The sequence below is a fragment of the Lampris incognitus genome, chromosome 13 (assembly GCF_029633865.1).
Source record: "Lampris incognitus isolate fLamInc1 chromosome 13, fLamInc1.hap2, whole genome shotgun sequence".
In the NCBI taxonomy this organism is placed as follows: Eukaryota; Metazoa; Chordata; class Actinopteri; order Lampriformes; family Lampridae; genus Lampris; species Lampris incognitus.
In genome coordinates this window covers 20,358,014-20,385,788 of record NC_079223.1, presented here as the reverse complement: position 1 = coordinate 20,385,788, position 27,775 = coordinate 20,358,014, and the positions used below count along the sequence as shown (strand labels likewise).

Genomic DNA, 27,775 nt, shown 5'->3' with positions numbered 1-27,775 from the left:
AGACAGGTACACTAAACCTTTCCATGAAATACAGGAAACATTGTTATCAGGACAAAAAGCAATTGATCTACTGTGTTGTAGTTTACAGCAAGGTTGTGTAAAGTGGCTGGTTCAGCCATAGTCCAACCCAGTTTGGCTTACTTCTTAACCCAGTGAAGACTGGCTTCTGGCCAGATAGACCTTAGCACTGAACTCAGCTGGTTGTTCTGGTTGCTTGATAGCAGATATTATCACTCGAATGTCTTGGCAAGGTCACTCATGATGGGTTGGGTGTCCATTCAAGTCCAATCTGAGCAAAACAATACAGGAATGCCAACATAGATGGGGCAATGGTAGACCAGCCTGAAATACAAAAACCATAAACTTCAGTACAAACACACACTTGTGCACACAAATCAATACCTCTGAAAATTTTGTCCTGGAACATTTATATGGAAATTATAGGTTTCCATGTAAATACAAATAAACAAAGAAATGACTATTACTGTTCAAAAAAATAACAGCTGTGATTGACAAACACTCTAAATTAGGTAAAATCTCACTCAAGTTATAGTATTTCTCGAGTAAAAATTTTATTTTTTGCATATATCGGTTCCTTGAGGAACCAGTAGGCAGCGAGAGCGGCCCTCACCTCCATCTGGCTTACCTCCAGATTCTCTTAGTGAACTGCACCTGCAACTACAATGCATTTCAATGATCTATTCTTTTCTATTCTCTTCAGAATCTCATTCGCATACACACAAGCTGGTTTATGCACAGCTGTATTGTACCCAGCATCCTGTTTTCAGTAAAAGAAAGGTCGGGCAGAGCTACTGTAGGCTGAACTGAACAGATTTTCTACGTTTGTGAGACGATATTTTTGCATTTATTAAAGTATAATTTTGTTTTGTATTGTTCTGTATTGTTTTAAGCTATATTTTCACATGACTCTTAAAAAAAACACCCTAAGTGGGATTCTAAAAAAAAAAAACCTAAGTGCCACCTTACACTTACTTGCAATGTTGTCAGACCCAGTTATTTAGTTCATTTTACTCCCATCAGAAACAAACATTTAGTAAGGGATAGTCAAGTGCATGAACTGTTTCCATGCACCCTTTTCAAAGACAATAACATCGCTGAGGTGTAAATTTTATTTACAGCTCGCCTAACCTTTCAGTCCAGTGCTCCACATGAGCGGTGAGCAATCCTTGGCATCATGCCAAAGCATCCCTGCGTACCATCTATGGACAGTGACTACATTTCATTAGCACCCACAGTGTGGGATGTCTTTCACCTTCCAGCAGCTCAAAATCAAGTCAGGAATTGTGTTTTCAAGTCTTAGAACAAGAAGCCTCCAGTGTACTATAAAATGTATAGTGCACTTTTCTTAACTTCTTTTCTTTTAGATTTGCTTTTTTTCCCTTCTTTCCAAACACTGATATTATTGCTGCTGGTCTTGAAGATAAGACACCTGACAAGACTCATCAATTAACAGCTTGACACAAGTCACCAGCTAAGAATTTTAGGGCATGACTGGTAAATTGGTTCATTCTGCATAGAATCCACTAAATAAAAGCATTTGGTTAAGAATTTAATGTCTGGGGCATCCGGGTAGCATAGCAATCTATTCCGTTGCCTACCAACACAGGGATTGCCCGTTCGAGTCCCTGTATTCCTTCCGGCTCGGTCGGGCATCCCTGCAGACACAATTGGCCGTGTCTGCGGGTGGGAAGCTGGATGTGGGTATGTGTCCTGGTTGCTGCGCTAGCGCCTCCTCTGGTCGGTTGGAGCACCTGTTCAGGGGGGAGGGGGAACTGGGGGGAATAGCGTGATCCTCCCACGTGCTACATCCCCCTGTGGAAACTCCTCGCTATCAGGTGAAAAGAAGCGGCTGACAACTCCACATGTATCGGAGGAGACGTGGTAGTCTGCAGCCTCCCCAGCTCGGCAGAGGGGGTGGAGCAGCGGCCAGGATGGCTCGAAAAATAGGGTAATTGGTCAAGTACAATTGGGGAGAAAGGGGGGGAAATCCCCCCCCCAAAAAAAGAATTTAATGTCTCAGATGAGACTCTAGTAAATGCACTATTTGCAGTCACTTGTACCATTTAAACTATAGGTCAGTCTGACATCGAACTTTATGGGGGTATTATTAGCTAGCATCAATGTGTAGTTGAAGTAGGGGGGGGTCAAGCAATCACCCTATGTGAAACCCATGAGTTCATTGTAATTAATATGAACAAAAAGAATATATCTGTAAAGGATTAAATTCGTGCTTATCCATCCATCCATCCATTATTTATACCCACAGAATCCTATTCAGAGCTGTAAATTAGTATTAGGATAAAAAAAAAGTCTTACCCATGAAATTCAAGTCAATTAACTAGGGTTTTTTGGTCTATTGGTGCAACTACATTTAAAATTGATGACACTGGATGTTCACATCTTTTTTTAGGTACTCCCTACCAGCTTGCAAAACACTAGAAAGCTTTCCAACAAAAAGAAAAAGTCATTTAGGCATCTTACATCTTTACATGGCTTCATTATTGTGAGTTCAATCAGCTTGCGGTGCAATTACTTACCAGAGTTGCCTTGCCTTTGTCTCTTGATTAACACAGCAGCGCACGTCAGGCACAAATGAAGTAAAAAGGCAACTTGCCAAGATCTTATCTCACAAAGATTTACACTTTCTCTTACCCAGATTGCCTGGTCATAAAAGGTAAAAGGTAAAGCTACGTGGAACTGAATGCAAATTTGACCAGTTATCAGCTGGGCTTCACTATATGGGAATCGGAAAGATGAACACTTGTCGTGTTAATTCTGCCTCCCCCATTTGCCTGTGTACAGTATTATTACAGATGTATGAAAAAATCTTGTCACAGCAACACTGATAAATTAGGTGATATCAGAGGCTGGAGCATCAGGGGTCTGATGATATTGCAGTTATAAATCAAACATTTAAGCATTGTGGTGCACAGTACAATCGGAGATTTAGAGCTCTCTGTGACACATATATGTGCATTACAAGGGTCAGAGCTTATATAAGCCAGAGTCAACACCACAAAAATCTTGAAGAAGGCTGATTTAAAAGTATTGATCTCATGGTAATGAGATGCACCACATCTCCCCCTTGGTGGTTTATCATGCAGACAAGGAACAACACTGGGAATAGGATGGAGGATGAATCCCTTACTTTTCAATTTGAAGTACAAAAATACCAATACGCAGGAAAGACCACACTCAAATCATTTCTGGCATTATGTCAATGGCCAATTTTGCCTCTTTCTTAGTTCTTGGGGGTCTAGTAAAAACACAGTAATAACTAAATCTTACACAGTGAAAAGATTCACTGTAAAAGCAAAATTTATTCCTTGAAATATTCAAATTCAGAATATTATCCTAAGAATTAAAGAGTTTCTGAAGAACACAATTCTGTGTATATTTTTAATTCAATTTATGTATGCTAACTCCAGGGCATTGTGTTTTCCTAAAAAGATGTGTATGTATGCAAAGCGTGATCAGCTGGATAATGAAATATCACCTCTGTGACACTACTTAGGCTAAACTCAGATGAGTCAATTTATAGTAGTAGACTTTTGGATGTAAGGAAAGGTGACCTTTCTAAAGAAAAAGTTAAACATCACGCTACAAATGAAGAGGTGCCTCATAAATACAGGACCTGACATGATTTCATCCATACTTGAAAGTAAAATTTACAAAATGTTGCGTAAACTTCAACTTACTTAAACATATACAAAATACATAAAATACAAAGTATATACATGAAATATACTCTGATCAAAAGCCCATAGGTTTTAATAAAAAAAAATTGTAAAACATTTGCTGGCAAAATTTGTAAGGGGAAGTTATGACCATAATGTAAATTATTGTAAAAACGGCCATGTTTTGCCCAACTAGACTTAACCTCCATCTCAAAACTTCACTTAATTAAATATTACCATAAGAATGACATCAATCTACCTGCAATGTTGCCAAGTACCCTGACACCCATGGGGGGAGCCATACGAAGTCAGGTACATACACTACAGCTGTGTACATAATGCATCCTGGTCAATCCCCTCTTAATCGCTCTTGTGTATCATCCACCAAAAATACATAGAATTAATCACTCAGTTTGCGGACTTTCTTTCAAATACTATGCCTGACTTTGATGGAGTTATGATTCCTGGTTATTTTAATCTCCATGTTGGCTGTCCCATGAAGCCTCTCGTAAGTTTTATACATTTGATTGAGTCTTAATCTTGCTCTGCTTACCATTGGTCCCACTCACAAGCTAAGCCATACCTAGTCTTATGGTTTGGTTTTCCAATCTGCAATGTGGATATAATTGATGTTTATCTGTCGGATCACAGTGCTGTCATATTTGATGCATCTCTGCATTTCTCATCAACTAAATGTCATCTCCTGTTACATTGTTCTCGCAATATTAACTCTTCAACTACTAATAAGTTCTCTAAGGCTCTCATAGCTGATTCCACTACCTGCACTATTGAGCCCCCCCCCCCATCTCAGGACTAAGGAACTCACCTCCTTATTTAATACCACCTGCTTTTCTATTCTGAATACGGTTGCTCCCCTTAAATTGAAAAAGTCTAAGCCTAAAGTTCTGGCTTGGCTTAATGACACCATGACACCACCAGAGCCCTGAGGAGGGAGTGCAGAATATCCGAATGAGAGTGGAAGAGTGATAACCTTAAAATTTCCTTCGAAATTTTGAGAAACAACCTTCACAAGTATCAAGAAGCAGTTAAGGCTACGAGCGCAAAATACTTTTCTGACCTAGGGTCCAACAACTCTCATAATCACAAGGTCTTATTCAGTACCATAAATTCTGTTATCTGCCCTGCCCCAGTACCAGCTTAGAGGTGTCCCCTGCTAAGTGCGAAGAATTTTTAAAATATGTCATTAGCAAAGCTGAGGATATTAGAATGAACATTCCCACCCCCCACCTGTGACTTTGCTGTCTCACTGGTCAGTTCTTCTAAATTGGACTGCTTCCAACTTAGCACACTACCCTCCCTTTCAAAGTTTTTTTCCATCCCATCATGAAACCTACAACCTGCCCCCTTGACATTGTCCCTACTGCCCCCCTGAACGATGTCTTTGACATAGCCGGCCCCAGCATCCTCTCCATTTTCAACAGCTCCTTGGCCACTGGTGCCGTTCCAACTTGTTTCAAACACGCAGTGGCCCAGCCCTTCCTGGGAAAAAAAAACAAAAAAACAAAGAACAAACTTAAACCCTACCTTGCCTAGTAACTACAGACCTCTTTCTAAACTTCCGTTCCTGTCAAAGGTTCTCAAAAAGGTTATTCTCAGTCAACTGCTTCCCTACCTACACCACAACAGCATCTTGGAAAGATTTCAGTCAGGTTTAGAGGCTTATAGCATGGAGTCTACGTTGCGGAAGGTGTACAATGACCTGCTCCTCTCTATCGAGTCCAGTGACTGTGCTGTTCTAAATTCTTCTTGACCTCAACGTGGTATTCTATACTGTGGATCATGACATTGTAATAGACCATCTCCAGTTCAGGGTTGGTGTTGATGGCTCTGCCTTGAAATGGTTCACATCCTACCTCAAAAATAGATGCTTCTCAATTAACATAGGCGATTTTTTTCCCTCTCCCCCAGCTACAGTGGTGCTTAAAAGTTTGTGAACCCTTTAGAATTTTCTATATCACACCAGATACTGAAAGCAAAGGCTCACATACTTCTGCCACTCACAGATATGTAATATTGGATCATTTTCCTCCATAAATAAATGACCAAGTATAATATTTTTATCTCATCTGTTTAATTGGGTTCTCTTTATCTACTTTTAGGACTTGTGTGAAAATCTGGTGATATTTTAGGTCTTATTTAGGCAGAAATATAGAAAATTCTAAAGGGTTCACAAACTTTCAAGCACCACTGTATTCTCTCCTGTGGGGTCCCACAAGGTTCCTATCCTAGGTTCCATTCTTCTCTATATATACATGCTTCCCCTCGGTAAAATAATCCAAAAATACATTTCCTTCCACTGATGACACTCAGCTTCATCTCCCACTGAAAATGACCAGTCCAATATAGTCATCCTCTTGAATGGCCTTGAGGACATAAAAGTGTTTGATGGCACAAAACTTCCCGAAGGCAAGTCTGGAGTTATCCTATTTGGCCCCCCTGACTCTTTTAAGTGTTTGCCAACAGTCTTGGCAACCTGTCCACCCTTGTCAAACATCATGTCAAAAACTTTGGTGTGATATTTGATTCCACCTTCAAGATTGACAAGCAAGTTAATGCAGTAGTGAAAGCCAATTTTTCCAGCTTCGTACTATTGCCAAAAACAAGCAGTTTCTCTCTTTTAAAGATCATGAGAAAGTCATCCACACTTTTATATCCTCCTGCTTGGACTACTGCAACTCCATGTGTATTGGGATTAGTCAGCTGTCTCTGTCCCGCCTGCACCTGGTTCAGAACACTGCAGTCAGGCTCCTGACAGGTACCTGAAAGAGGGACCATATTACCCCTATACTGACCTCTCTCCACTAGCTGCCTGTGCAGTTCAGAATTGATTTAAAGTTCTACTGTTTGTTTATAAAGCCCTAAATGGGCTGGCCCCCTCTTATATCACAGACCTGTTAACCCTCTAGTCTACCACCAGGTCCCTCTGGTCAGCTGACTTGGGACTCCTGGCTGTCCTGTGATCTAACCTTGAGCTCTAGGGTGACCGCACCTTTGCGGTTGCAGCATCTAGACTGTGGAATAGAATTTCCCTCCCTATAAGATCTGCCCGCTCCATCGACTCTTTTAAGTTCCGACTCAAAACTTGCTTTTATTCGCTAGCGCTTGAATCCTCCTGATGTGGCTGATTTCTGGCTTATGCCTATGACCATATATTGTTTATTTATGCCTACGAGCTATGTGCCTTGTTGTTTATGTTGGTGTAGCTTGTATTTGTGTTTTAGCTACCTGCTCTGGTCTATACAGCACTTTGGTTAATGTTGTTTTTAAATGTGCTTTATAAATAAATTTGACTTGACATTAACAATCAAAGTGAATTAGAAGTTTATTTCACCTACAAGTGCAGAGAAATAAGAAGTCAGAATACCAAACTGTAACATTGTACTGCTTACAAATATAACTGATGAATTCATATGCTTCACTGGACAACAAAGATTTTGCTTCCTGAACACTTTTGGGTATATTTTATGGATTTTGGGCCGCTGATCACGAAAATAACCTTAAGATTTTCCTATCGCATACCATTTTGCAGATATAGCCTATTTTTGTGATTTCCCGTGATATTTTAAGTCTACTGGTATATTGCCCACAAAGCAAGCTATTTTGGTCAGTCCAAGCATGCCTGGGCATGCACTCAGTGTAGGTGCTGTGCCAATCTTGTCTTAGGGATACCTGGACATGCTTAGTCTGGTTAGATGCTGGCAGACAGGCTATAAAAGCTGCTTACACTTGCAGATGCTGTTTGGACGCATGTTGATGCACATGTTCTTCAGGCACTAGCATAGTGAGTATACTTAACAAGATTTATTGTCTTCAGGAAGATTTAATGCAGCAGAAATGCCTCGTCAGCGTTGCAACAGCTGTGATACATTCTGTTACTTCTGTGGAGCGTATACGCCTAAGGCTCAAAGATGCACCATGACTCCACTTATTAAAAAAGCCTATGAGCTCTACTTCAGATGTAAAATTTGTGACCAAGAGAAAACCTGGGCTCCTCACATTTGTTGTGAAATATGTGCAGTCAACCTGAGAGCCTGGCTCACAGGTACTTGGAAGTCAATGCCATTTGCAGTCCCAATGATAAGGTGAGAGCATAAGGATCACGTGACGGACTGTTACGTCTGTCTGATCAATGTATCTGGCTTCTCTACTAAAAATAAGAAATCTACTGAATACCCTAATCTGCCTTCAGCCATGAGACCAGTGCCACATGATGACAGTTTGCCAGTACCGAAGCCACCAGAGACATGGAGCCAAGATGAGGCAGATGAAGATGCCACAACACATGAACCAGATGTGAAAAACAACACTGACCCTGATGTTGAACCCTTAATGCCTTGTTATCCCCATCTGATAACAGCCAGAATGAAATGACCTGGGGTCTCATTTATAAAACGGTGCATAGGATCCTTACTAAAAGTGTACGTGTGCACAAAAGCCAAGAATGGCATGCGCCAAAAAAAAAAAACGGACTTAAATGTGTGAGAGGCATCATTATACAATCTGGCTTCAATTCACTACCTCACCATCTGTGTTTACGTACAGGTGCACACATTCTCCCATCAAGTTTGTTTTTATAGATCACAAATTTTGCGTGGGAAGTAGTGTACGCCTCTTTCAGGCTCCGTTTTGTGCATATGCAACGGTTATAAATGAGACCCCTGGTCAGGGACTTAGATTTGTCAAAAGCTAAAGCAGAACTACTTGGTTCAAGATTGCAAGGATGGGGTTTGCTGTCACCGGGTACAAAAATTTCTAGCTTTCGGAACAATCAAGAATATTTGACAAACTTCTTTATGTAGGCTGACAACCTGTTTCTGCACTGACACTGATGGGTTGTTCATGGCTTTGGGTTGTGTGCGTGACCCACAACAATGGTGTCATTTTATAGATTTGTCAAAGTTATGCCTGAAAGCTGTCCTGTTACACAATGGCAATGTCCATCCTTCAGTACCCTTGGCCAGGCAGTACACATGAAAGAAACCTACAATAACATGGAACTGTTGTTGAAACACATACAGTGCAACAATGACCGGAACATCTGTGGTGATCTAAAAGTATTGGCACTGCTACTAGAAATACAGCTCAGGTATACAAAGTACTGTTGTTTCCTTTGTGAATGGGGTAGCCGTGTTAAAGAGTCACATTACATTAAAAAGAACTGGCTGCTCCGTAAGCATTTCGTTCCAGGGCAGAAAAGTGTGGTGCATAAACCACTTGCCGACCCAACAAGGATATTTCTACTTCCTCTTCATATAAAACTTGGATTGATGAAAAATGTTGTGAAAGCAATGAACAAAGAAGGCGATGGATTTCGCTATTTGAGACAGATGTTTCCAAGAATAACTGATGCCAAGATTAAGGAAGGCATTTTTGTTGGTGCATAAATCAGACAAGTCATCAAATGAGAGGGAGTTAGAAGATCTGCTAGTGGAGCCAGAGAAAATAGCATGGAGGGCATTTAAGGATGTTGTTGAGAATTTTCTTGACAACCACAGAGCATCAAACTACATAAAGCTGCTTGACAACATGCTTAAAGCATACAAAACCATGAAGTGCAACATGTCATTGAAAATTCATTTTCTGCATTCACACTTGGACTTCTTCCCTGCAGTCAGTGATGAACATGGTGAAAGGTTTCCCCGGGATATTGCGACCATGGAAAAGCGGTATCAGGGCAACTAGAATCCATCAATGCTGGCCGACTATCGTTGGACACTGACACGAGAGGCACCAGATGCTAAGTACACATAAAAATCAGCTGCAAAACATTTTAAGCTTAGTTGTCAGCATCATTATGTGATTAAACATGTTAAATTCAATAAAAGTTATTTTAATGTTTCTCCAAATTCCTACGTGATACAGCAAATCTGAGATTATTTTGTGTTCAGCTCGACATTGTCTATCATAATCTCTCCTTTTTTTTCCAGGAAGCAAATGTTTAAAAAAAAAATTGTTCAGTGGGAACATACCGCTTTTTTATTCTAATTCCTTTACAGTACTATCTAATTTTTCTATAGGAACATAAGCATTTGCCCATTTTCTGAGAGTCTGTGGACTTAAATAAAAAGCACAGCAAGCAAGTTTTAAATCAATTGTCATGAAGATGGGGAGAAAAACAGGACTAACTAAGCCAATTACATAATGCAAAAAGGACACACGGTGGGTTCAAACACAAACGGAACACTGAATTGTCATTTATTGTACTTAATTTTCAAATTAAATAATCCTGCAAACTTCATCACTGTTCAAACCTTCAGCTGGGGATTTTCCTCTGACTAAAGTAAGGGAGAGATGCTACCCAGGGACCAACTGCTATTTGCGGTTTCTTTTGATCACACAACATGTAGGGCAATTAAAATATAATTAAAGCAGTAGAGCACATGAAATCCATTGGCCAGCGCCTAAAAATCAAAACCATATAGCTTTTCACAAGAGTGCCGATTTGGTTATGATGGTGAAAAGTCACGCAGCTGAGTTAGAAGCTTGATAGTACTTTGTGGAAGGGCTCAATAAAAACAACACCTCACTAGACTTTACCTGTTCTTTGGACCACATTCCATAAAATCCATTTATTTTGAATGACAGAACTTCACATCCAACAAGTAAAATATATAAAGACCACTGTTTCTTGACAGCTGGAAGTCAGCGGGGGAACAGAATTTGTCAAGAGTTCCCTTTACCGAGTGTGAGCACACATTTAGAATCAAAAGGCTCTTCAAGAATTAGAAAGTTCATTGAATTGCCTTAGATACAGCCAGCACTGCTAACGCACCACATCTGCTCCCATGGCTATGGGGCTCCTCTGTATTACCAGATGCCACTGAAATGATAAGACCATTATTAGCTTGTTTGATGGAGGCTTCGAAGCTGTCACACAGCTTCCAAGGTATGTTATGGGAAAACTTGATTATGCGTAAATTATATATTTATGTCATTTTTAAATCTCACATGCAGTCAGAAATGTCGGAATTTGGATATTACAAAAGCCAAAAGCTCTTTGCTACAGTTTCCACCTTTTTTTTTTTTTGGCTGAGACAATAATGCGCTTTGAGTTTTCTGAGAAACTCCCATAAATGCAGTGAGTATCTTCCCTTTTTATTGAGTGAGTAACCCCACTTTCAAGTTTTAAATTGCCCACAGCTGCCAATGACAGTTTCTAATGTCTAATTCCATAGATCTGAACTGTATGGCCAGAAAAATCCATTCCCCAGAGGATCCGTGAATATGCAAAGTCTTTCATGTTATTTCTTTAATTAAGTAGTAATCATTTGGCATTTTAGTTAGGCACACGCTGCATAAAATATCAGTTCACATTTATGGAAGCTGACAGTCTGTATCCTGATGAAAGAGTGAAGGAGCAAACCTCAAGTTTGCAGATTTGTAATTGCAGATGCAGTTTCTCCTCCTGCATGATAACATATATATGTGCCAAAGACTGAGAAAGCTTTAACACAGCCATAATGACTTGTGCGTGGAAAGGACAAGAGTTGGTTTGGAATGACAGGAAGAAATAGGGACAGAGATTTTAAGTGGGACAAACACTGAATGTTAAGGCAGGGGGCATTTCACTCTAGGTACTAAATGAGCCAAATAAAGAGACGGAAGGAGCAGGACAAAAACTGGCAGTGACACAAAGCAGATGTCTCTTTGCTTGGTAGAATTCCCCAATGCAGATGCAAAGAATTGTGCAGTTAATACACCCCCTTTCCATTCACGGCAACAGGTGCTGATATGCAACTAGAGCTGTCACGATACCAAAAGTATGACTTCAATATGATATCTGCCTAAGTATCTCGATACTGATACTGAAACGACCCAATGGCTAAAACCTCAGGGAAAGTGATGACAGAACATGGAACTTAAAATTCTTAGTTTTTTTTTATATTATTAATAATAATAAAAAGTATTTTGATACTGTTTAAACTTTAAAAAAAATCAAAATAAATAAATTAAAATATATTTTGTGTCCGCGACCCTGAGCAAGATAAGTGGCTTGGATAAGGGATGGATGGATGAATGTTGCATTTGCATATAGATGTTTGCCACATTGTCAAATTAGCTAAAAAGCTAGAGCCAAATTAAGAGTTATCATTGCCCTTAATGGCCTTTGTCAAACTCTGACGGTGGAAAAAGTTCGCTTGTCACAAAATAAATCACACTCGTTTGACTTAATATTTGAGGGCATATAATTATGTTATCACATTTGCTAACCTGTCGCTCTTTGAATTCCTTGAACAGGTTGGCATGTCTGCCAGTGAGATGCTTTGCCAAATTGGACGTGTTGGCTCCCTTGGTCTGCGTGGATTTAAAACATCTTTTACAGATGGGCTTTGCAGTATCTGAGAGCTTTCCTTGACTGTCGGCTGCGTACGCAATATAATGCCATATTTCGCTCCGTGCATCTGCTTTGTCAACAAGCTGTGGACGGCCAGCAGGAGCACTTTTACTTGCAGCCATGCATCTCATTCTGTCACCATGCAAGCTGCAGCATGCAGTTCGCATGGCGGCACACCCACTATGCCTACAGGGAGTGGAAGCAGAGCACTGCACACACACACAGCCCCACTGTCGCGCATTGACGCAAGTCATAGGAAATGACTCTTATTAAAACAGTTATTCTTGAAGTACCGGTACTAATAAAATGGGGTTTAGTACCGTTTTTAATGGCAGGGTATTGCGATACCTTTCTAGTATCAGTATACCGTGCAACACTATCGGCAATATGTACAAGCGTCAAACCTCTTTACCTGTATTGCTTTCAAACTGCACAGCCAAATAAACATATTTTGCAGACACTTTTTCAAGACTTCACTGACTATCTAAAGCAAATTATGAGATAAATCAGAAATATGTCTATGTTATGGTGCATAGGCTTTAGCCTATTCTGTTCATAGTTCTCTCCTCTTCTAAACTACAGACAGACAATGAAATGACAATCTATAGCAGGTCCTTCATACAGTTGGTGCTGAAAAACAAGTAGTTGATCAACAGAAAATTAATCATTTACATCTGATCTATATCAGTATGAAATGAATACTTGAGTTGTTTTTGGCTGTTGGTCAGATTAAGTAAACTATTTTAAGGCATCACTTTGGACTGGAAACTTAAAATGGGCATGCGTTAATATTTTTCACTTTTAACAGACTAAATGATTGATCAATTAATTGAAAAAATAATGTATCACTCAAGAATCAAAATTATCATTAGCTGCAGCCCTATAAACAGTTACTATGTCTTCATTTTTGGAACTGGTATGTAGAGTTGCTATTATCACTGGAGAAGAACATATTGTTCTCAAATTACCACGTAAGTAATCTTTATCAATGTAAGACTGTATCATCAGGTATGAATTGATAATCCACTAAGGAAATTGATTTGTAAATGCTATTCGAAACAATGCCGCAAAACAAAAATGTATTTGAAAATCCAGTTGGGTGAGTGTTATGGGAGGCAATTCACCTTGAACGAAGACACGCTTCCAGAAGATCCTGCCGACGTGTATTCCCCCAAGGAACACCAGATTAGAGAGGATGAGCAAAGCAGTGGAAAAGGCGGAGAGAAAGGCGATGCAACGTCTTTTCATGGGTGCAGAGAAATTGCGCCCCTGGGGAAATGTCAGGATTGTAGTTAAACCACAAATTAATTTTTACCATAAACCTATGACAATGCAAAGTACATAAACAGGAGGGATTGATAGAGTTGCATTGGTTTACTCAGAATGCCACTGACCAGAAAGGGGAAACACACTGAAATATGCTATAGCTCAAATCATATCGCAATGCTCTTTGAGTGTTCAATCATTACTTTCATGGACATGAACTTTCTCCCAAAGCTATAGATGCCAAACAACAAAGACCATGATGTAATCAAGAGAAACATCTTGGAGCGGCTTTTTGATTTAAACATGCCAGAGACAGACTTTGTGAACACATTTTGAGGTTCTGAAGTAGCTTTCACATTCTCCTATCCAGCAGCACAAGAGAAGCTATACTGTTTTTGCCTGATAAATTGAATTACTTTGGCTTTATTTTGACAGCTTCGGGAAAGCTTTGCTAATGTACGCAGATCCTCTATCAACAGAATAACCATAGAATTAAATCGCTATCAAGCACATTTCAGTTCCTTTAACGTCAGCACTTTGCACCTTTTTAGCCTTATATACTCAAGACACGTAACTTACAACAACAGAGGGAATGAGAGAGGAAGTAAGGAGTGTCTTCAGTCCATTCTCCACCAGAACTCCAGCCCAGTTCATCAGGGCCCAGTACTGCAAGTAGTCGTGGCCACCATGCCAAAGGCAGACAAACCCAAATGCCGTGCCAGAGGACAGGACTTTGTAAAACTGACCATGACGGGAACCTCCCAGTGGGACATAGATGTATCTGGAATAACAGTAGAGACAGTCATCAGCAAGAAATATAAAGGAAAAAATAAACTACACATGGAATCAAAATTAATCAATCTAAAAAAAATAATAATTAAAAATAGAAAATCAAGACTGATAAATACTCAAATTGGCATGTATAGATAAGATATAGACAACAGAAAGACTTTTTTAATGACAAAGGATTGTAAGGATAAGTTACAAAAAAAGTGCATTTCAACAACAGCAGTCAGTGAGTGGCTCAAATGTAGAGCACAGTGGTCTGATACAGCACTGCGGCACAGACTTCTGAAAAGCACCTGCCACAAAAATTATAAATGCTAATTGCTTTTTTTTATTATTCAAAAAGCAATGTTCTGGTACAATATACAAGAGGGGAGTATGACATAGTGTGTATATCAATTCTACCACAATGTTGTCACAGTTATGCATATCATATGAAATTATTAGTCTTTGAGATTAGAACTTAATCTTCCTATACCAAGCGTGGTGTATGCCATCTCTACTGGCTCACATATCTTATCTATTCCTCTCTGCCCATTTCACTGGAGTAAGCAAATGAACTAATGTTTAAAATATCAAAATTAATAACAGTGGTCATTTTGTAATTAAGGAAAAAAAATCCCAGGAACGGTTTGCTGCACACTTGTTACAATGTGGCCTTGTGATAATAAGAAAAAACAGTAGGCAAAAATATCTTAATACATGCTTCAAATACTTAATTTTTCAAAGCTTTAAGAGATTATTATAATAGGTTACAAAGTGACCTTATCACGTGTTAATCACCTCAGTACAAAATAATATGTAAATATTAAAGACCTTAGTAAACAGCCCACCTTGCATCCCCCCCACATAGTAAATTACAACAATTAGTTTCAGGTACTGCAAGATCCTCGTCGGTCCCTAGGGCACCAACGGCACCACCATGCAAGATGACTGCAAAACTCTTACAAGCAAACATCTCTTTCACTCTGGTGCTGCTGATCTGAGAACTAATTATCCCAGCCTCCCTGTGGCTAATCAATGTCCCTGAAAGATGAGCCAGCATTTTCTCAGCCTTCAACACAGCAGCAGCTTGGACACACTGTTGGTGCAACAGATGCAGAGGTAGTCTGCATCTCTTACCAGTCTTTATCAGTCTACCCGTGAATCTGTCTGTTTATCAATCACCTTGAAATTATTTACAAGTAGATGATAATTAAATGTTAAAATGTTTTTTATAACTACTGATTACTCATATAGCTGAGAAAAAGAAAAAAAAAACAGGATGGCCCACTTGTCTATTGCACACAAATGCAACATACACCATCATAGAGCAAGGCTTTAGACCACTACGCAGGGAAAATTGGGAATGGAAACTCATGAATGGTGGGTGACCTTAGATGATCTGATATGGAGTTAAGAATACCAAAAGTATAAATATAAAGCAAAGTGAAATATTGCGTTTTCCACACCCAAACAAATTGTTCCCAGGATTTGGACAAAAATGGCTATCAGCTTTCATATACTGCCTCCAGGGATTGTACCAGACAACCACCCTCCTTAAGAAGTCCTACTATGAAATAAATTAAGCGGTAAGGGGCATTTTGTGGGCCACTAATGCGTGTGGGTAACAGAGAAGCCCTGACGCCATGGAACAACAGGCGAGGGAAACCGTATTGGAACGGCGAAGAATGAGCCTCTTAGCTGCCCATGGAGACAGGGCATCAGTAGTGAGTCATGTGGAGCATCATTTAACACCCACACACTCATCTAGTGCCCTTCAAACAATTACTGCAGATTTTAAGAACTGCATTAAAACCCATTTAACAGCACTTTCTTCAGAAGACAACATGGGGGCATCGTATCACTATGCTGCATCTGCTGTGGGATAATTGCACAAGGATGCCATTGAATCGAGGGAAACTATTTTGCATGGGAATGGATTAAAATAGAGGCCTGCATTTGCAATGTAGATTCTAGTACATTTAGCACACTTATTCTCATCTGCCTTAATAGCCTTTTTTGTTGCATTTTAATTTATACGTTTACATTTAAAAAAAAAAAAAACCACATCTACAAAGCGGGACACATGAAACAACTGAAAACAGCTACACTCATGTCAGGATGGACACTATGAAATGATACCCCAGAGGGGGTAAGAGACAGAAAAATCACTCCGTTTTCTCTGACAACTGTGGAAGAATAGCGTTCCCTCACTGTAGCAACCCACATCTACCAAGCAGACCATAAACCCCCAATAGGCCACATTCAACCAAGTGTGTATCATTAAAAGCAGACAAACCAATAATGTGTGTTTATTTAAAATACAAGTGAGCAAATACATAATGCCACAATTACACATATACATATTCAACAGAGTGGCATGTCTCTCGAGAAAGAGAATAAACCTACAGAATGGTATGGAAGCTCATAATCAGAAAAATGCAGCATCTTTGTTTCTTTTTCTTTCTTTTTTTTCCCTCCCCAATTGTACTTGGCCAATTACCCCACTCTTTCAAGCTGTCCTGGTCGCTGCTCCACCCCTTCTGCTGAGCCGGGGAGGGCTGCAGACTACCACATGCCTCTTATACATGCGGAGTCGCCAGCCGCTTCTTTTCACCTGACAGTGAGGAGTTTGGCCAGGGGGATGTAGCATGTGGGAGACTCACGCTATTCCCCCCCTGAACAACCACCCCGACCGACCAGAGGAGGCGCTAGTGCAGCAACCAGGACACATACCCACATCCGGCTTCCCACACCCACAGACGGCCAATTGTGTCTGTAGGGATGCCCGTCCAAGCCGGAGGTAACACGGGGATTCGAACCGACGATCTCCGTGTTGGTAGGCAACAGAATAGACCGCTAAGCTACCCGGATGCCCCTTTTGGAAAGCAATTTATCAGAAAATCTCAATACCAGTGATAAAGGAGCTGTTTGATGGTAATAATTACAGTATCGATATGACACGCTTCAACATCTGACATGAAATGTTTAGGATAAACTACATCACTAATGTGTTGGTGAATTTAATTTGCAATAAAAAAAACAAACCAAACATCAAGGCAGTCTTGTTGTAGGAACAACTTACATTGACATCAGTGTAAAATCACCATATTGAATCAGCAATAACAGTCCACCACTTCCAAGAGTTTGATGAAGTGTCTCTTACCTGATGAGCCACTGATACAGTCCCTCATCAAAATGCCTAAAAAATGAGGGGGAACATAATGTTTGAGTCAGAAATTTAATACTGGAGCATTCATCCTTTAGTAACACCTGAGCCCACCTCACAGGTAACAAAAGCTACTCAGACTTTGAATTCAGACAAACCGATGTGTGTATGTGTGTGTGTAAGGGGAGAGTAAAAAAAAAAAAGAGAAGAAAAGCCAAACAGACAGAGCCATTTCTCATCCTGTCTATAAAAGAGAGGCTTTATATTTAGCATTGGCCAGCTCTGCAGAGTTTGAGTACATCCATGTCAGCACATCAGCCAATCTAGATAACAACCGTTTTTACTGCAATACCAGCATACGGATTTATAAATTGAACAGAGAACCAAATTTAAAAAAAAGGGTCTTAAGTCATTACTTATGACCTTTCTAAACACACAAAAAATATTTCGTTAAGCAACACCACTAAAATGTTAAAGGCAATACAAAATGCAGAAATGCTCAGAGACTTCGCAATACTCCTCTACATTTACAGGCAAGCGGATGTTACCCACTTTTCCGCAAAACATTTTGTCAAAATCCCAGTGAGTAAAAAGTTATATTTTGCATATTGTCTAACAGCAGTTGCTTTTTTCGTCCACAAAAGATTGTGTTATTGTGTGTGTGTGCCATCAGGAGGATTGCAAAGGCAAATAAGGAGGCTTGCAAAGGCAAATACCAGTGTGTGAAAAACAATTCTTAGAGTCAAATGTTTATGGCTGTGTGAATATTTTATGAAGGCCTACTTTGAGGTGTAGTAAATATCCATGCAAGCATGGGAAACTAAATGGGGATTAGCCTTTCCCCATTCTGCTGAAATGTTAAATATGTCTTCTCTCCTTGTGGATTAATGCTGCTGCGTCTCCATCAGCTTAAGCAATCCTGACCCCTTCAGCATAAGATTTGCATAGCACTCATCACTTTGCATGCGCTTTTGTGACAGATGATGAGTTTAATACTTGTTATGAAGCTCAAACCTTTAAGTATACCGTTTGTGGAGTTGGTCTGAATGAAATATATGAAGGATCATACAATGCCCCTGTTGACCTCTCATTTGGCTTTAAGATTACCTGACAAAAGCAGCTAGGTAACAAGGCTGGCAATCATTTTTCGGTTAATATAGAAAAAAAACACCTTACTTAAATAAACAATCCTGAATTTCTTTTGTCAGTCTATACTGTATATATTTTCATATAGCCATTCTCATTTGTTCTTGAAGATTTCTGACATGCAGATGGAAAATGAATGTTTTGCAACTCTGACGCGTTTCTAAATCACAAAATGGGTGTACATTCCTTCCATGGTGGCAAACCACAAAAATAAGTTGCAAAAACTCATTTACACAAAAACACATGTAAAACTGTTCAGTTACCACATGCTCTTCATACTGAAGCAAAAAAAATATATATACATTTTTGAAATACCAATAATCAACCCAGAATCCTGTGCAAAAGAACTGAACACATTCTACACCCGCTTTGATACTCAGGATTTCTTATTTGAATGTGAAGGATGGTTGAGAGCTCGCCCTCCACAGGGGCCCGAAGAACCAGCCCCCCTTGCAGAGGAGGAGGTACGGCGCCAGCTTATCTGATGTAAGCTAGGCAAGAACCTGGGGCCTGATGGCATCCCAGCAAAGGTGCTGAAGACCTGCGCCCTGGAATTCTGGAACTCTCACCAATTCTACATTCACTCTTCTGCAAATCCTACCAAACTGCCACATTACCTAACTTCTGGAAAACGGCTACCATAATCCCCGTACCCAAAAAACCCCGGCCCACAGAATTTAACCACTACCGCCACATTGGCATCACATCCATAATGAAGTGCCTGGAGAAGCTGCTGCTAAACATCATTCTGCCAGTTGTTGCCCCACAACTGGATCCCCTCCAATTTGCCTATAAGGCTAAGAGAAGCTACACCACCACCCCCCCATCTGATCCATCACATGCACAATTTCCTTAGTGACAGACTGCAAGCTGTGGGGTGGGCACAACCACATCATCTGTACTTACCACTAACAATGGAGCGCCACAGGGTTGTGTGTTGAGTCCATTCCTGTACACACGTTACACCAATGATTGCACCAGTCCATCACCGCTTACCTCAAATACTCAGACACAGCTATTCTTGCCCTCCTCACAGACCACCACTCTGCTCTGGACTGTCAGGACATGGTTGCACACTTCATCCAGTGGTGTGAGGATAACTATCTTCACCTCAATGTCAATGACAAAATAATTAAATAATTGGTCCCCCATCAGCACCCCATTCTCATCAATAACCAAACAGTTGAAATGGTTGACAGTTTCAAATACCTCAGAATGACACTGGACAATAGACTTAGTTTTGACCAGCACACTAATGACACCCAAAAAGGAGCCACCAAAGACTATCACTCAACCACAAGCTTAAAGGATTCTATGTTGCACCCCCCCACCCCTCCCATCTCCTCCTATTGTTGTACCAGAGCATTATTCAGCCCATCCTACTGTACTGTCCCGCCTGCTTCTTTAACAGGCTATCTGTTACTGTTACTAACCGGGCCAAACTCACACGCATAACAAACACCAATGCCAGGATAATTGGTCTCCCCACACACAACCTCACTGAGCTAAACAATAAGGACATTGCACACATTGCAACCTCAATAGAACAGGATATCACACACCCACTCAATCACCACCTTATCCTGACATCCTATGGGTGCAGGTACAGAGCACTGAGGTGCAGAAGGGCTCACTTTGGGGAAAAGCCTGATCCCTGCAGCCATAGCCACCTTAAACAATAGGCCTCACTAAACATGTACTATGTTGCTACTGTGTGCTGTTGTATGTACTGTTGTCTGCTGTGGAAAGGAATTTCCCCTTGGGGACAATAAAGTCAAACGTCTTAAGTATAAATCAAAACAAGTTCTCATTTAAGTCACTAAAGAATGTTAATGACGGTAACAGTAGTGGAACAGCATTTCAACAGGGGGTATCAGCGATTTAGGTAAGGAACCAAAAATGTTTACCCATGAAGTCTTTTCACTGATGGCATTTTCTTTGTTTCTGCAAATGCTACTGGCGTGCCACAAAGAATGTCCATTAGCTGTTGTAAATCTTCCAAAAGTAAAAGTTTTATCCTTCATAAGAAACTAGGTTATCTTCAAGTGAGAAAGGTTAAATGTTTTAATGAGAACCAGTCAAATGGAAATTTTCTGCTCATTAAAACATTGGTCCTCTCTCACTTTGAACTGACTATTGAACCTCACTTTGAATACTGAACCTTTCTCATACATTTTCCTGTCGGAAATGTTCATTTTATTTCAGCTGTGTCTTCTGTGTCATACTTGGTGACATTAAACAGAGAAGGTTTTGTTTCATGGTTTTACTTTGTTGGTCTTAGCACTGCTGCTGAATGTGTTGCCCTGTCGCAACACATCCAAAGTCTGCATGTAGGGATGCACTGTCATAGTACGATGGCAAATGCTAAAGATGTCACAGAAACGTTATGAAATGAGCCTCGTTTGAAATAATGACAAATAAAATCATTTAAGAACAGGCGTAGCCACAGTGAACAAGCCATTTTATCTTGGTTCTGCAAAAAAGGACCTATATTTTCTTGATGGAGTAGTGGCGGTGACATATTGTTCTGATTGGCAATAATGATAGAAGATGAGACAAATCACCATGGTCAGAGGGCCTGATTGCTGAAGCAAATTGACCACTTTAAGCTTCTCCCCCAGGACACCAGGGCTGCTAGCTTAGCTTTTTCAGAGACCAGGACATAAGGCAATGTTCTAATCCACTTTTTGTTGAAATAGGATTTATTGTTGGAAAACACAAGTACAACCAATCTTTTCTACGAGTTACTGTTTACATATTCATTCTGTCAAGTCTATTGATGCTGTGGACCTTTTGCTGTCTACGTGAAATAAAAGTTTGCCTTTGTTATGCTGGCCAACGATTTTTTATTTTTTTATTTTGTAAGCAGATCAATCATATTCAAATTGTTGATGTCAGAATCTTACAACGTCAAATTATCTCAAATTGAACAGACTGCAGGAAAGCAGAACAGGATGAACGTCCATTATGACCACTACTGCTGCAAACAAAACATTAAGTTGTACTTTACTGCTTATTCAACAGAGTATATCAGCAGAGTTACGAGCAGTTCTCACATTTTAACCGGGGCATCAACGTTTCCTTAGATTTTGAGGCAAACAGGCATTTCAACCTGCAGGGGACGACAACAATTTTGGCAAGAGGCATTTCTCTATAGACCGCCATTATAATATATGGCTGTGTAGCTTCGCAATTATAACGTTTCTGGAGTCTGTTCAGCATCTAAAATTAAGACAAGTAATACGATTTTGTAAGAAAAAGCAAACAGTTCTTAGTTGCGTGTTTTTATGCATGCTCAGTAAGTAAGAAAATCAAAGAAGGTTGGATCAGTTCATGGAAATGTTGTATACAGATGAACTGATTCACCCTTCTCTGAAGTTCTCAGTTGCCTCGAAATACCCTAAATTATTTTCTATAAAAAAACCCCATATTAACCATAATACCCTGTGTGAAGGAACAACATAAGAGTGAATTTCATGATAAAACTCCCCCAAATCTGCGTGTGTGGATTCACTCTACTGATACCAAAAGTCTAATAATTCATTATGGAATTCCGTACCTGGACAAACAAATGTGTTTACCATTTGCTGTACTTCAATGCATTATCTTCAGCAGGAAATATTTTCCGATATTTCAATGTAACTAATTTTTAGTCATGATCTAAACTGTAAATCATAGGCTACATGTGATTATAGAAACATACATTTATTTATCTATGATGCCAAAAACGTTACTAATATAAGCCATACGCACCCATAAAAATTTTGGAGCTGTAGCATGGTTTGCTCACGTATAACGTACCTACATTAAGTGAGGTAGCCTCTGATTTCTATGGACAGCCTATCGAACATTCAACAAATGTACCAATCATAGAAATCATACAACAGCCATCAGAGACTCTTAATTTGACAGGCAGCTTGATTCATACAGCAAGGCACCATCAATAAGGCTGAAATTAAACCTCATTATATTTTTAATTCTGTTTTTGTTGAAGACAAATGACCAATCACCATCTTGGATTGAGTCAAAAAAAAGGCTTCAAGGCATGCCAGTAGAAACCAAGTCGGTCACTGCGTCTAGGTTTTAATATGATTTCTATGGTGTGACTCACCTCCACATCCCTGTGAAACTGTACATGATGCTTACACAACGAGGAAGCTTCGGGGGAACTAGCCTGTCCAACGTTGCCAGCATAGATGGCAAACCAAACAGTACCAAGTACTTCACATAAAAAAACTGGACTAGGGCCAGGGCCAGACCACCTGCAGTGTAAAAGAAGGGAAAAGTGAGGATCTTTAAAGTAAAATTAAATACATATATGAATCAATACATATTCATTTTTTATGGTATTATTCATATTACATATTTCTGTTATCACAAGGAAAGGTAATTTATTGATGGCCAACTGATTAAAGAGGGTTTGATTTATCTCAACAATAAAATAATAGCCAATTATGTATACATAGGACAACAGTGTGTGTGCAAAGGGTGAACACAAACTCTGATAAGGGCAAGTACCAAGGGCTGGGGCAGGATACGGACCCAAGCTCGGGTTGAGAGGTTGGGTTAGCTTTGGGTCAACACTGGCTGAACAGGTGTTGCTCTGGACAAGAGCAACAGCTAAATGCTTAAACTAACTGCGAAGAGGAAAAATGAAGGGTAACTGTGGGGCTAGAGGACGGCTTATGCCTCATCATTTTGTACCGCAGTACAAGTAAAGATGTGCTGCGTGTGCTGCATGTGTTATGAGTGTCCATGGGCCATTTACAACACAATCTTGATGAAGCTGTATAAACTGAATATTACCTCTATCAATGACATGCTCCAAGGGTAAGATTTATTGCTTGAATGAATAGGGTAAACATTTCTCACCAAGAAGACACCACTGAGCACAGGTTATCACTAATATATGCAGACGGGTGACAAATTAAAGGAAAAACCTGAACGACTGACCCCTACAGTGAGGGGGTTATGCTGTGGGGGGTATTTTCCTGACATGGTTTGGGTCCACTTGTCCCCTTAGAGGGAAGGGTTACTGCAAATCAATACAAAGTTATTCTGAGTGATCACCTTTATCCTATGATGAGACATTACTACCCTGATGGGAGTGGTCTCCTCAAGGATGACAATGCCCCCATCCACAGGGCACGAGGGGTCACTGAATGCTTTGATGAGGATGAAAATCATGTAAATCATATGCTCATGGCCTTCACAGTCGCCAAATCTCAACCCAGTTGAACACCTATGGGAGATTTTGGGCCGATGTGTTAGATAACACTCTTCCACCATGATCAAAACACCATCCCTCGAGTAGGGTTCAGAGACTTGTAGAATCTATGACAAGGAGCACTGAAGCTGTTCTGGAGGCTCCTGGTGGCCCAACAGCCTTACTAAGACACTTTATGTTGATTTTTGCTTTAATTTGTCACCCGTCTGTATTTGTGCGTATATTATACACAACTCCCCCTATTTATGTGTGTTTTACCAGGCTGAAGGGTAAAAGTCCAGATATACTGCCATGCTGACACTGTTTTATGTATGCTTTGTGTTTCAAGTCTAAAGTTGATACTGTTGTCTCTGCGAAGAGAATTGTTTTAGTACTGGGCTTCTTAACGAGTGTTGATTTCAATAAAAACTTGTCACAGTTATCAACATATCAGGTAGAGTAGCAAAGTGAATGGAAAGTGATGGAGGGCAACGTGTCTTCTATATTTCTCAACCCTGTTCTGTTTGGTCTGGGTGAGTAGCAGGGTAATTACAGAACAACAAAATTCAATAACAAATTCATTTCCTGTAAAAAGACAAATGGAAACTTTAACAGTACATAAAGAGACTCACCCAAAGCCCAAGGAGGAAGAATTTCTAAGTAGGTCTCATTAGCCTGGATGGTGTGCATGTACATTACATGGATCATGTGTTCTGCAAGCAGCCACCATAGAAAGATTCTTCCTGACCTGATTACCAAGTAGCTTAGGGCAGCATTCTCTCTTTCATATTCCCCAGCAGGTCTCTGCATCTGCATTAGCAGGAAGATGGTTAATTGGTTAGGGAGAGCATCAACTAGTCAAAAGATGGCTGGTTTAGTTACAAATACCAGTGATTCCAATACCACAAAGTTATGCAGAGGAACTACAGTAAACCAAGGTAACCCAACCCCTGTATAAGACCTATTTTGAAAACGAGACATTAATTAAAGAACCCATTATTAGCTGAATTTATAAGATCACATGACTGTCAGCCACACAGAACAAGACGGAATAATCTATAAAATACCCCTGTAGACTAGCAAGAAATCAAAGTTATTGTCTTAGCATGATATCTCCTAAAAAAAAAAAAAACACCAGCAGTGTTCAAGGTGATACACAACATGAGAAGAGCTGAGATCTCCAGTACTTGAGAGCAGGAATCAGATAAGAAAAAGAGCAGGAGGGGGCAATGCTACCTGCTGAATGTAATCTCTGTAAGAGATAATTGGTCCATTGTAGAACAAGGGATGGTAAAACATGTAAGAGAACAACCAGTAGAGCTGTGCAGCTGTGCAGGGCTCCATGGGGTGCCAGCAGTTTTCAAGGCTGAAGCTGATGAGACGGAGACCGCACATGGCAACACTGAACAGCAAAAGGTAGTACTCCTCTTCTGTTTTGTACCAACCTCTCTGTGGGACACAATGGCGAATCCAATTAATTGTGACAACATTGTGTCCTGGAGGGCCATTTGTCAATAATTGATAGTTTTAATGAATTACCTTGACTAACCTAGTGCTCAATTACAGAAGCCATTTTAACATTGAATAATGCATGTGGTATAAATGAGAACATTTACAAAGAAGCAGCCACCGTTTTGCCTCCAATGACTTTGCATTGAACGCGGGTGTTTGTTGTGCAAGGGGTGATGGGATATCTTGCGACGTGAACCAAGCACACAGCCCAGAGAAAGGGGTGGGACAAAAGTTGAAGTTCAGTCAATGTCATGCAAAAGAGGCTTCCCAACGGCGCAGTCGACTGATTGGACAAACAAGATTTGGTTTGTTCCCACAATCAATCCTCCAGTACAACATTGAATTTCATTTCAGGCTTCTCATTAGGCCGGTCACACCCACAAGTGACTAACTTGGCCAAACGGACGTGAGTCCACGCAAATACATCATGCACAGACATGCAGGTTGAAGTAAGCCAATAACTGTTCTACATCATGACATTGTTCATAAGAATTACTTCAGTCCACTTCAGACAGAGGCTTACACAGTGATATTTAGAACTTGTTTCATCACCTGCTGTGTTGGCAAGTAACTTGACAGCATTAACCATCACTATTCATTTTTACCCATATTTGGCAGGTTGGCAGGTGTCAATTTCAAGATCTGATTACATTACATGAATGCCTATTTTATCCATTCAATGGAATCAAAGGTATTCCTCTGCATATAAGAGCAGTGTCTGAATTGTTCCCACCTACCTGGACATCCTGCAATGGTTGTATGTGAAGGGTAGAGAGCAGCAGCAGGCTACAAGCCCAACAAAGAGCAGGCTTACGCAGCTGGGCCACTACAAAGGACAGGCCAAGATGTACCAGTAGTACACTTAGACCTTTAACACCTAAAACACTGCAGGCTGATACAAGGCCATATATCAACAAGGCTGGTACCCGTAGCTGTTGGAGAGACAAAAATCTGTTAGAATCATATTATGCACCTGATGAGGATGTTCTATTCAGTCTGTACTGATGCTTATGTGAATGTTGTATATATTTTGAGATGGGTGCATCCATGTGTTTTTGATTTTGTTGTGAATTTGAATACCAGTGTTTGGGTGTGCTGTGCTCTCTGTAAGACGCACTCAATGTGGAGAACTATTTCCTGTCTGAAACAAACATTAAACATTTTGCCAATTTAACAATAAACTAACCAATAAACCACCCACTTTTTTCTATTTTCTTCCACTTTGGCTTGTCCAATTGCCTGTTCTCCTAAAGTCCCACCTATGACTAACCCCTTTGGTGGTATAGAGAGGTGGTATAGACTAACACATGTACCCTCAGGTTCACGTTGCGTCACTGTCCACTTCTTTTCACTTGCCAGCTGCGGGTTTCTCTGGGAGAAAATAATGTGTGCAGAGGCTCACAATATTTCAACCAGATCCCACCACAGCTGAAGAGGCACGCCCCCCCCCCCCACCAACCATGTAAGTTGCTAAATGCAATTGCAATACATTGCAGAGCACCTCTGCAACATCTTTTTTGAACATATCTTTTGCATCGGTTTGTAATGTTTGATCCCTACCTTGTGGATAAAGATGCTTGTCAATCTAGATATCACTCCATGTCCAATCAGAGACCACAGCAAGGACTTCTTGGCCCATCCAGTCCAGAAACTCCATTCAAAGTCTGTAGGGTCCTGACAAAAACAACTAACTTCACCACAGGCTTTCAACAAGTATGTTAGCTGGGAGAAGGATGCAGGGATGACCCCTGCGGAGCAGAAAACAATCTGAACGGCTAAAATGTGTTGCGAGTGGGTCTGGTTTTTTTTAAATTTTATATATATATATGTATATATATATATATATATATATATATATATATAAACTCTGTACTATGAGAAACCCCTAAAATAGAGGCTTACCTTGGATCAGTCTGCACAATGCTAACATGGCAAATTTCTGCTCAATAAATAAAACAAATTGGCTCTATTAGAGCTTTCTATGACTACAAACAATTTTTTCAAAGCAATAAAAAGCATGGTACCCCTTTTAGTTACTGTTTCAAACTGATCTGATTATATCATCAAACTATATTCGGTATGGTGCTATATGTGGTCTTGGGCTTTAAACAACAGTGTGCTCAAAGTACTCACTCTTTTAAACCCAAGCAGTCCTTTCTCCAGCTGTAATTCTCTCTCTAACCCTGCTTCATGTTCTGAGGAAAAAGAGGGCAATTCTATCACAACTGTGATCTGTTTAGGGGAAACTCATGGTCCCATCATTGTATATAGGTTGTCCTGGATAAAAAAAAAAGAGGTGCATGTAGGCCAAATCAAATTTACTATTTTGTTGCATTATCTCTCTCAAAATATACTGAGGGCAGGTGAAATCATCGGCGCAAAACCGCTATATAATCGGAATATAGAAGAGGGTAGATATCTCCAATCATGGAATGATAAAGTAATGACTCGAGAACGCATTTTGTCAGATCAAACAATGATATCAAATTTTCCATGTTTTCTCTAGCTTACCTTTGGAGAATTTGTGCAGTTCATAGAAAGAAAACAGATGAGAGCCAAAGGAAAGCACCCAGTATGCCAGGATCTCTGCTTTTGGCAGGGATGCCAACGTGAACTTGGATTTAGATGCCATTAAGCTATTCCAAAACCTTCAA

At 40.1% G+C, this 27,775-nt stretch overlaps 1 protein-coding gene across 1 annotated transcript; it reads right to left on the bottom strand.

The window, feature by feature from the left end:
* hhat (hedgehog acyltransferase) lies at positions 1 to 27,753 on the bottom strand. Its single transcript, XM_056292320.1, has 11 exons — positions 27,633 to 27,753; positions 27,255 to 27,316; positions 26,682 to 26,795; positions 25,859 to 26,053; positions 24,846 to 25,058; positions 24,242 to 24,419; positions 22,515 to 22,665; positions 17,255 to 17,290; positions 13,900 to 14,101; positions 13,179 to 13,323; positions 1 to 342 (listed from the first exon to the last, which is right to left on the bottom strand). The coding sequence occupies exons 1-11, from the start codon at positions 27,751 to 27,753 to the stop codon at positions 257 to 259; spliced, it is 1,503 nt and encodes a 500-aa protein (XP_056148295.1). The 3' UTR covers positions 1 to 256.
* Between the last annotated feature and the right edge of the window lie 22 nt (positions 27,754 to 27,775).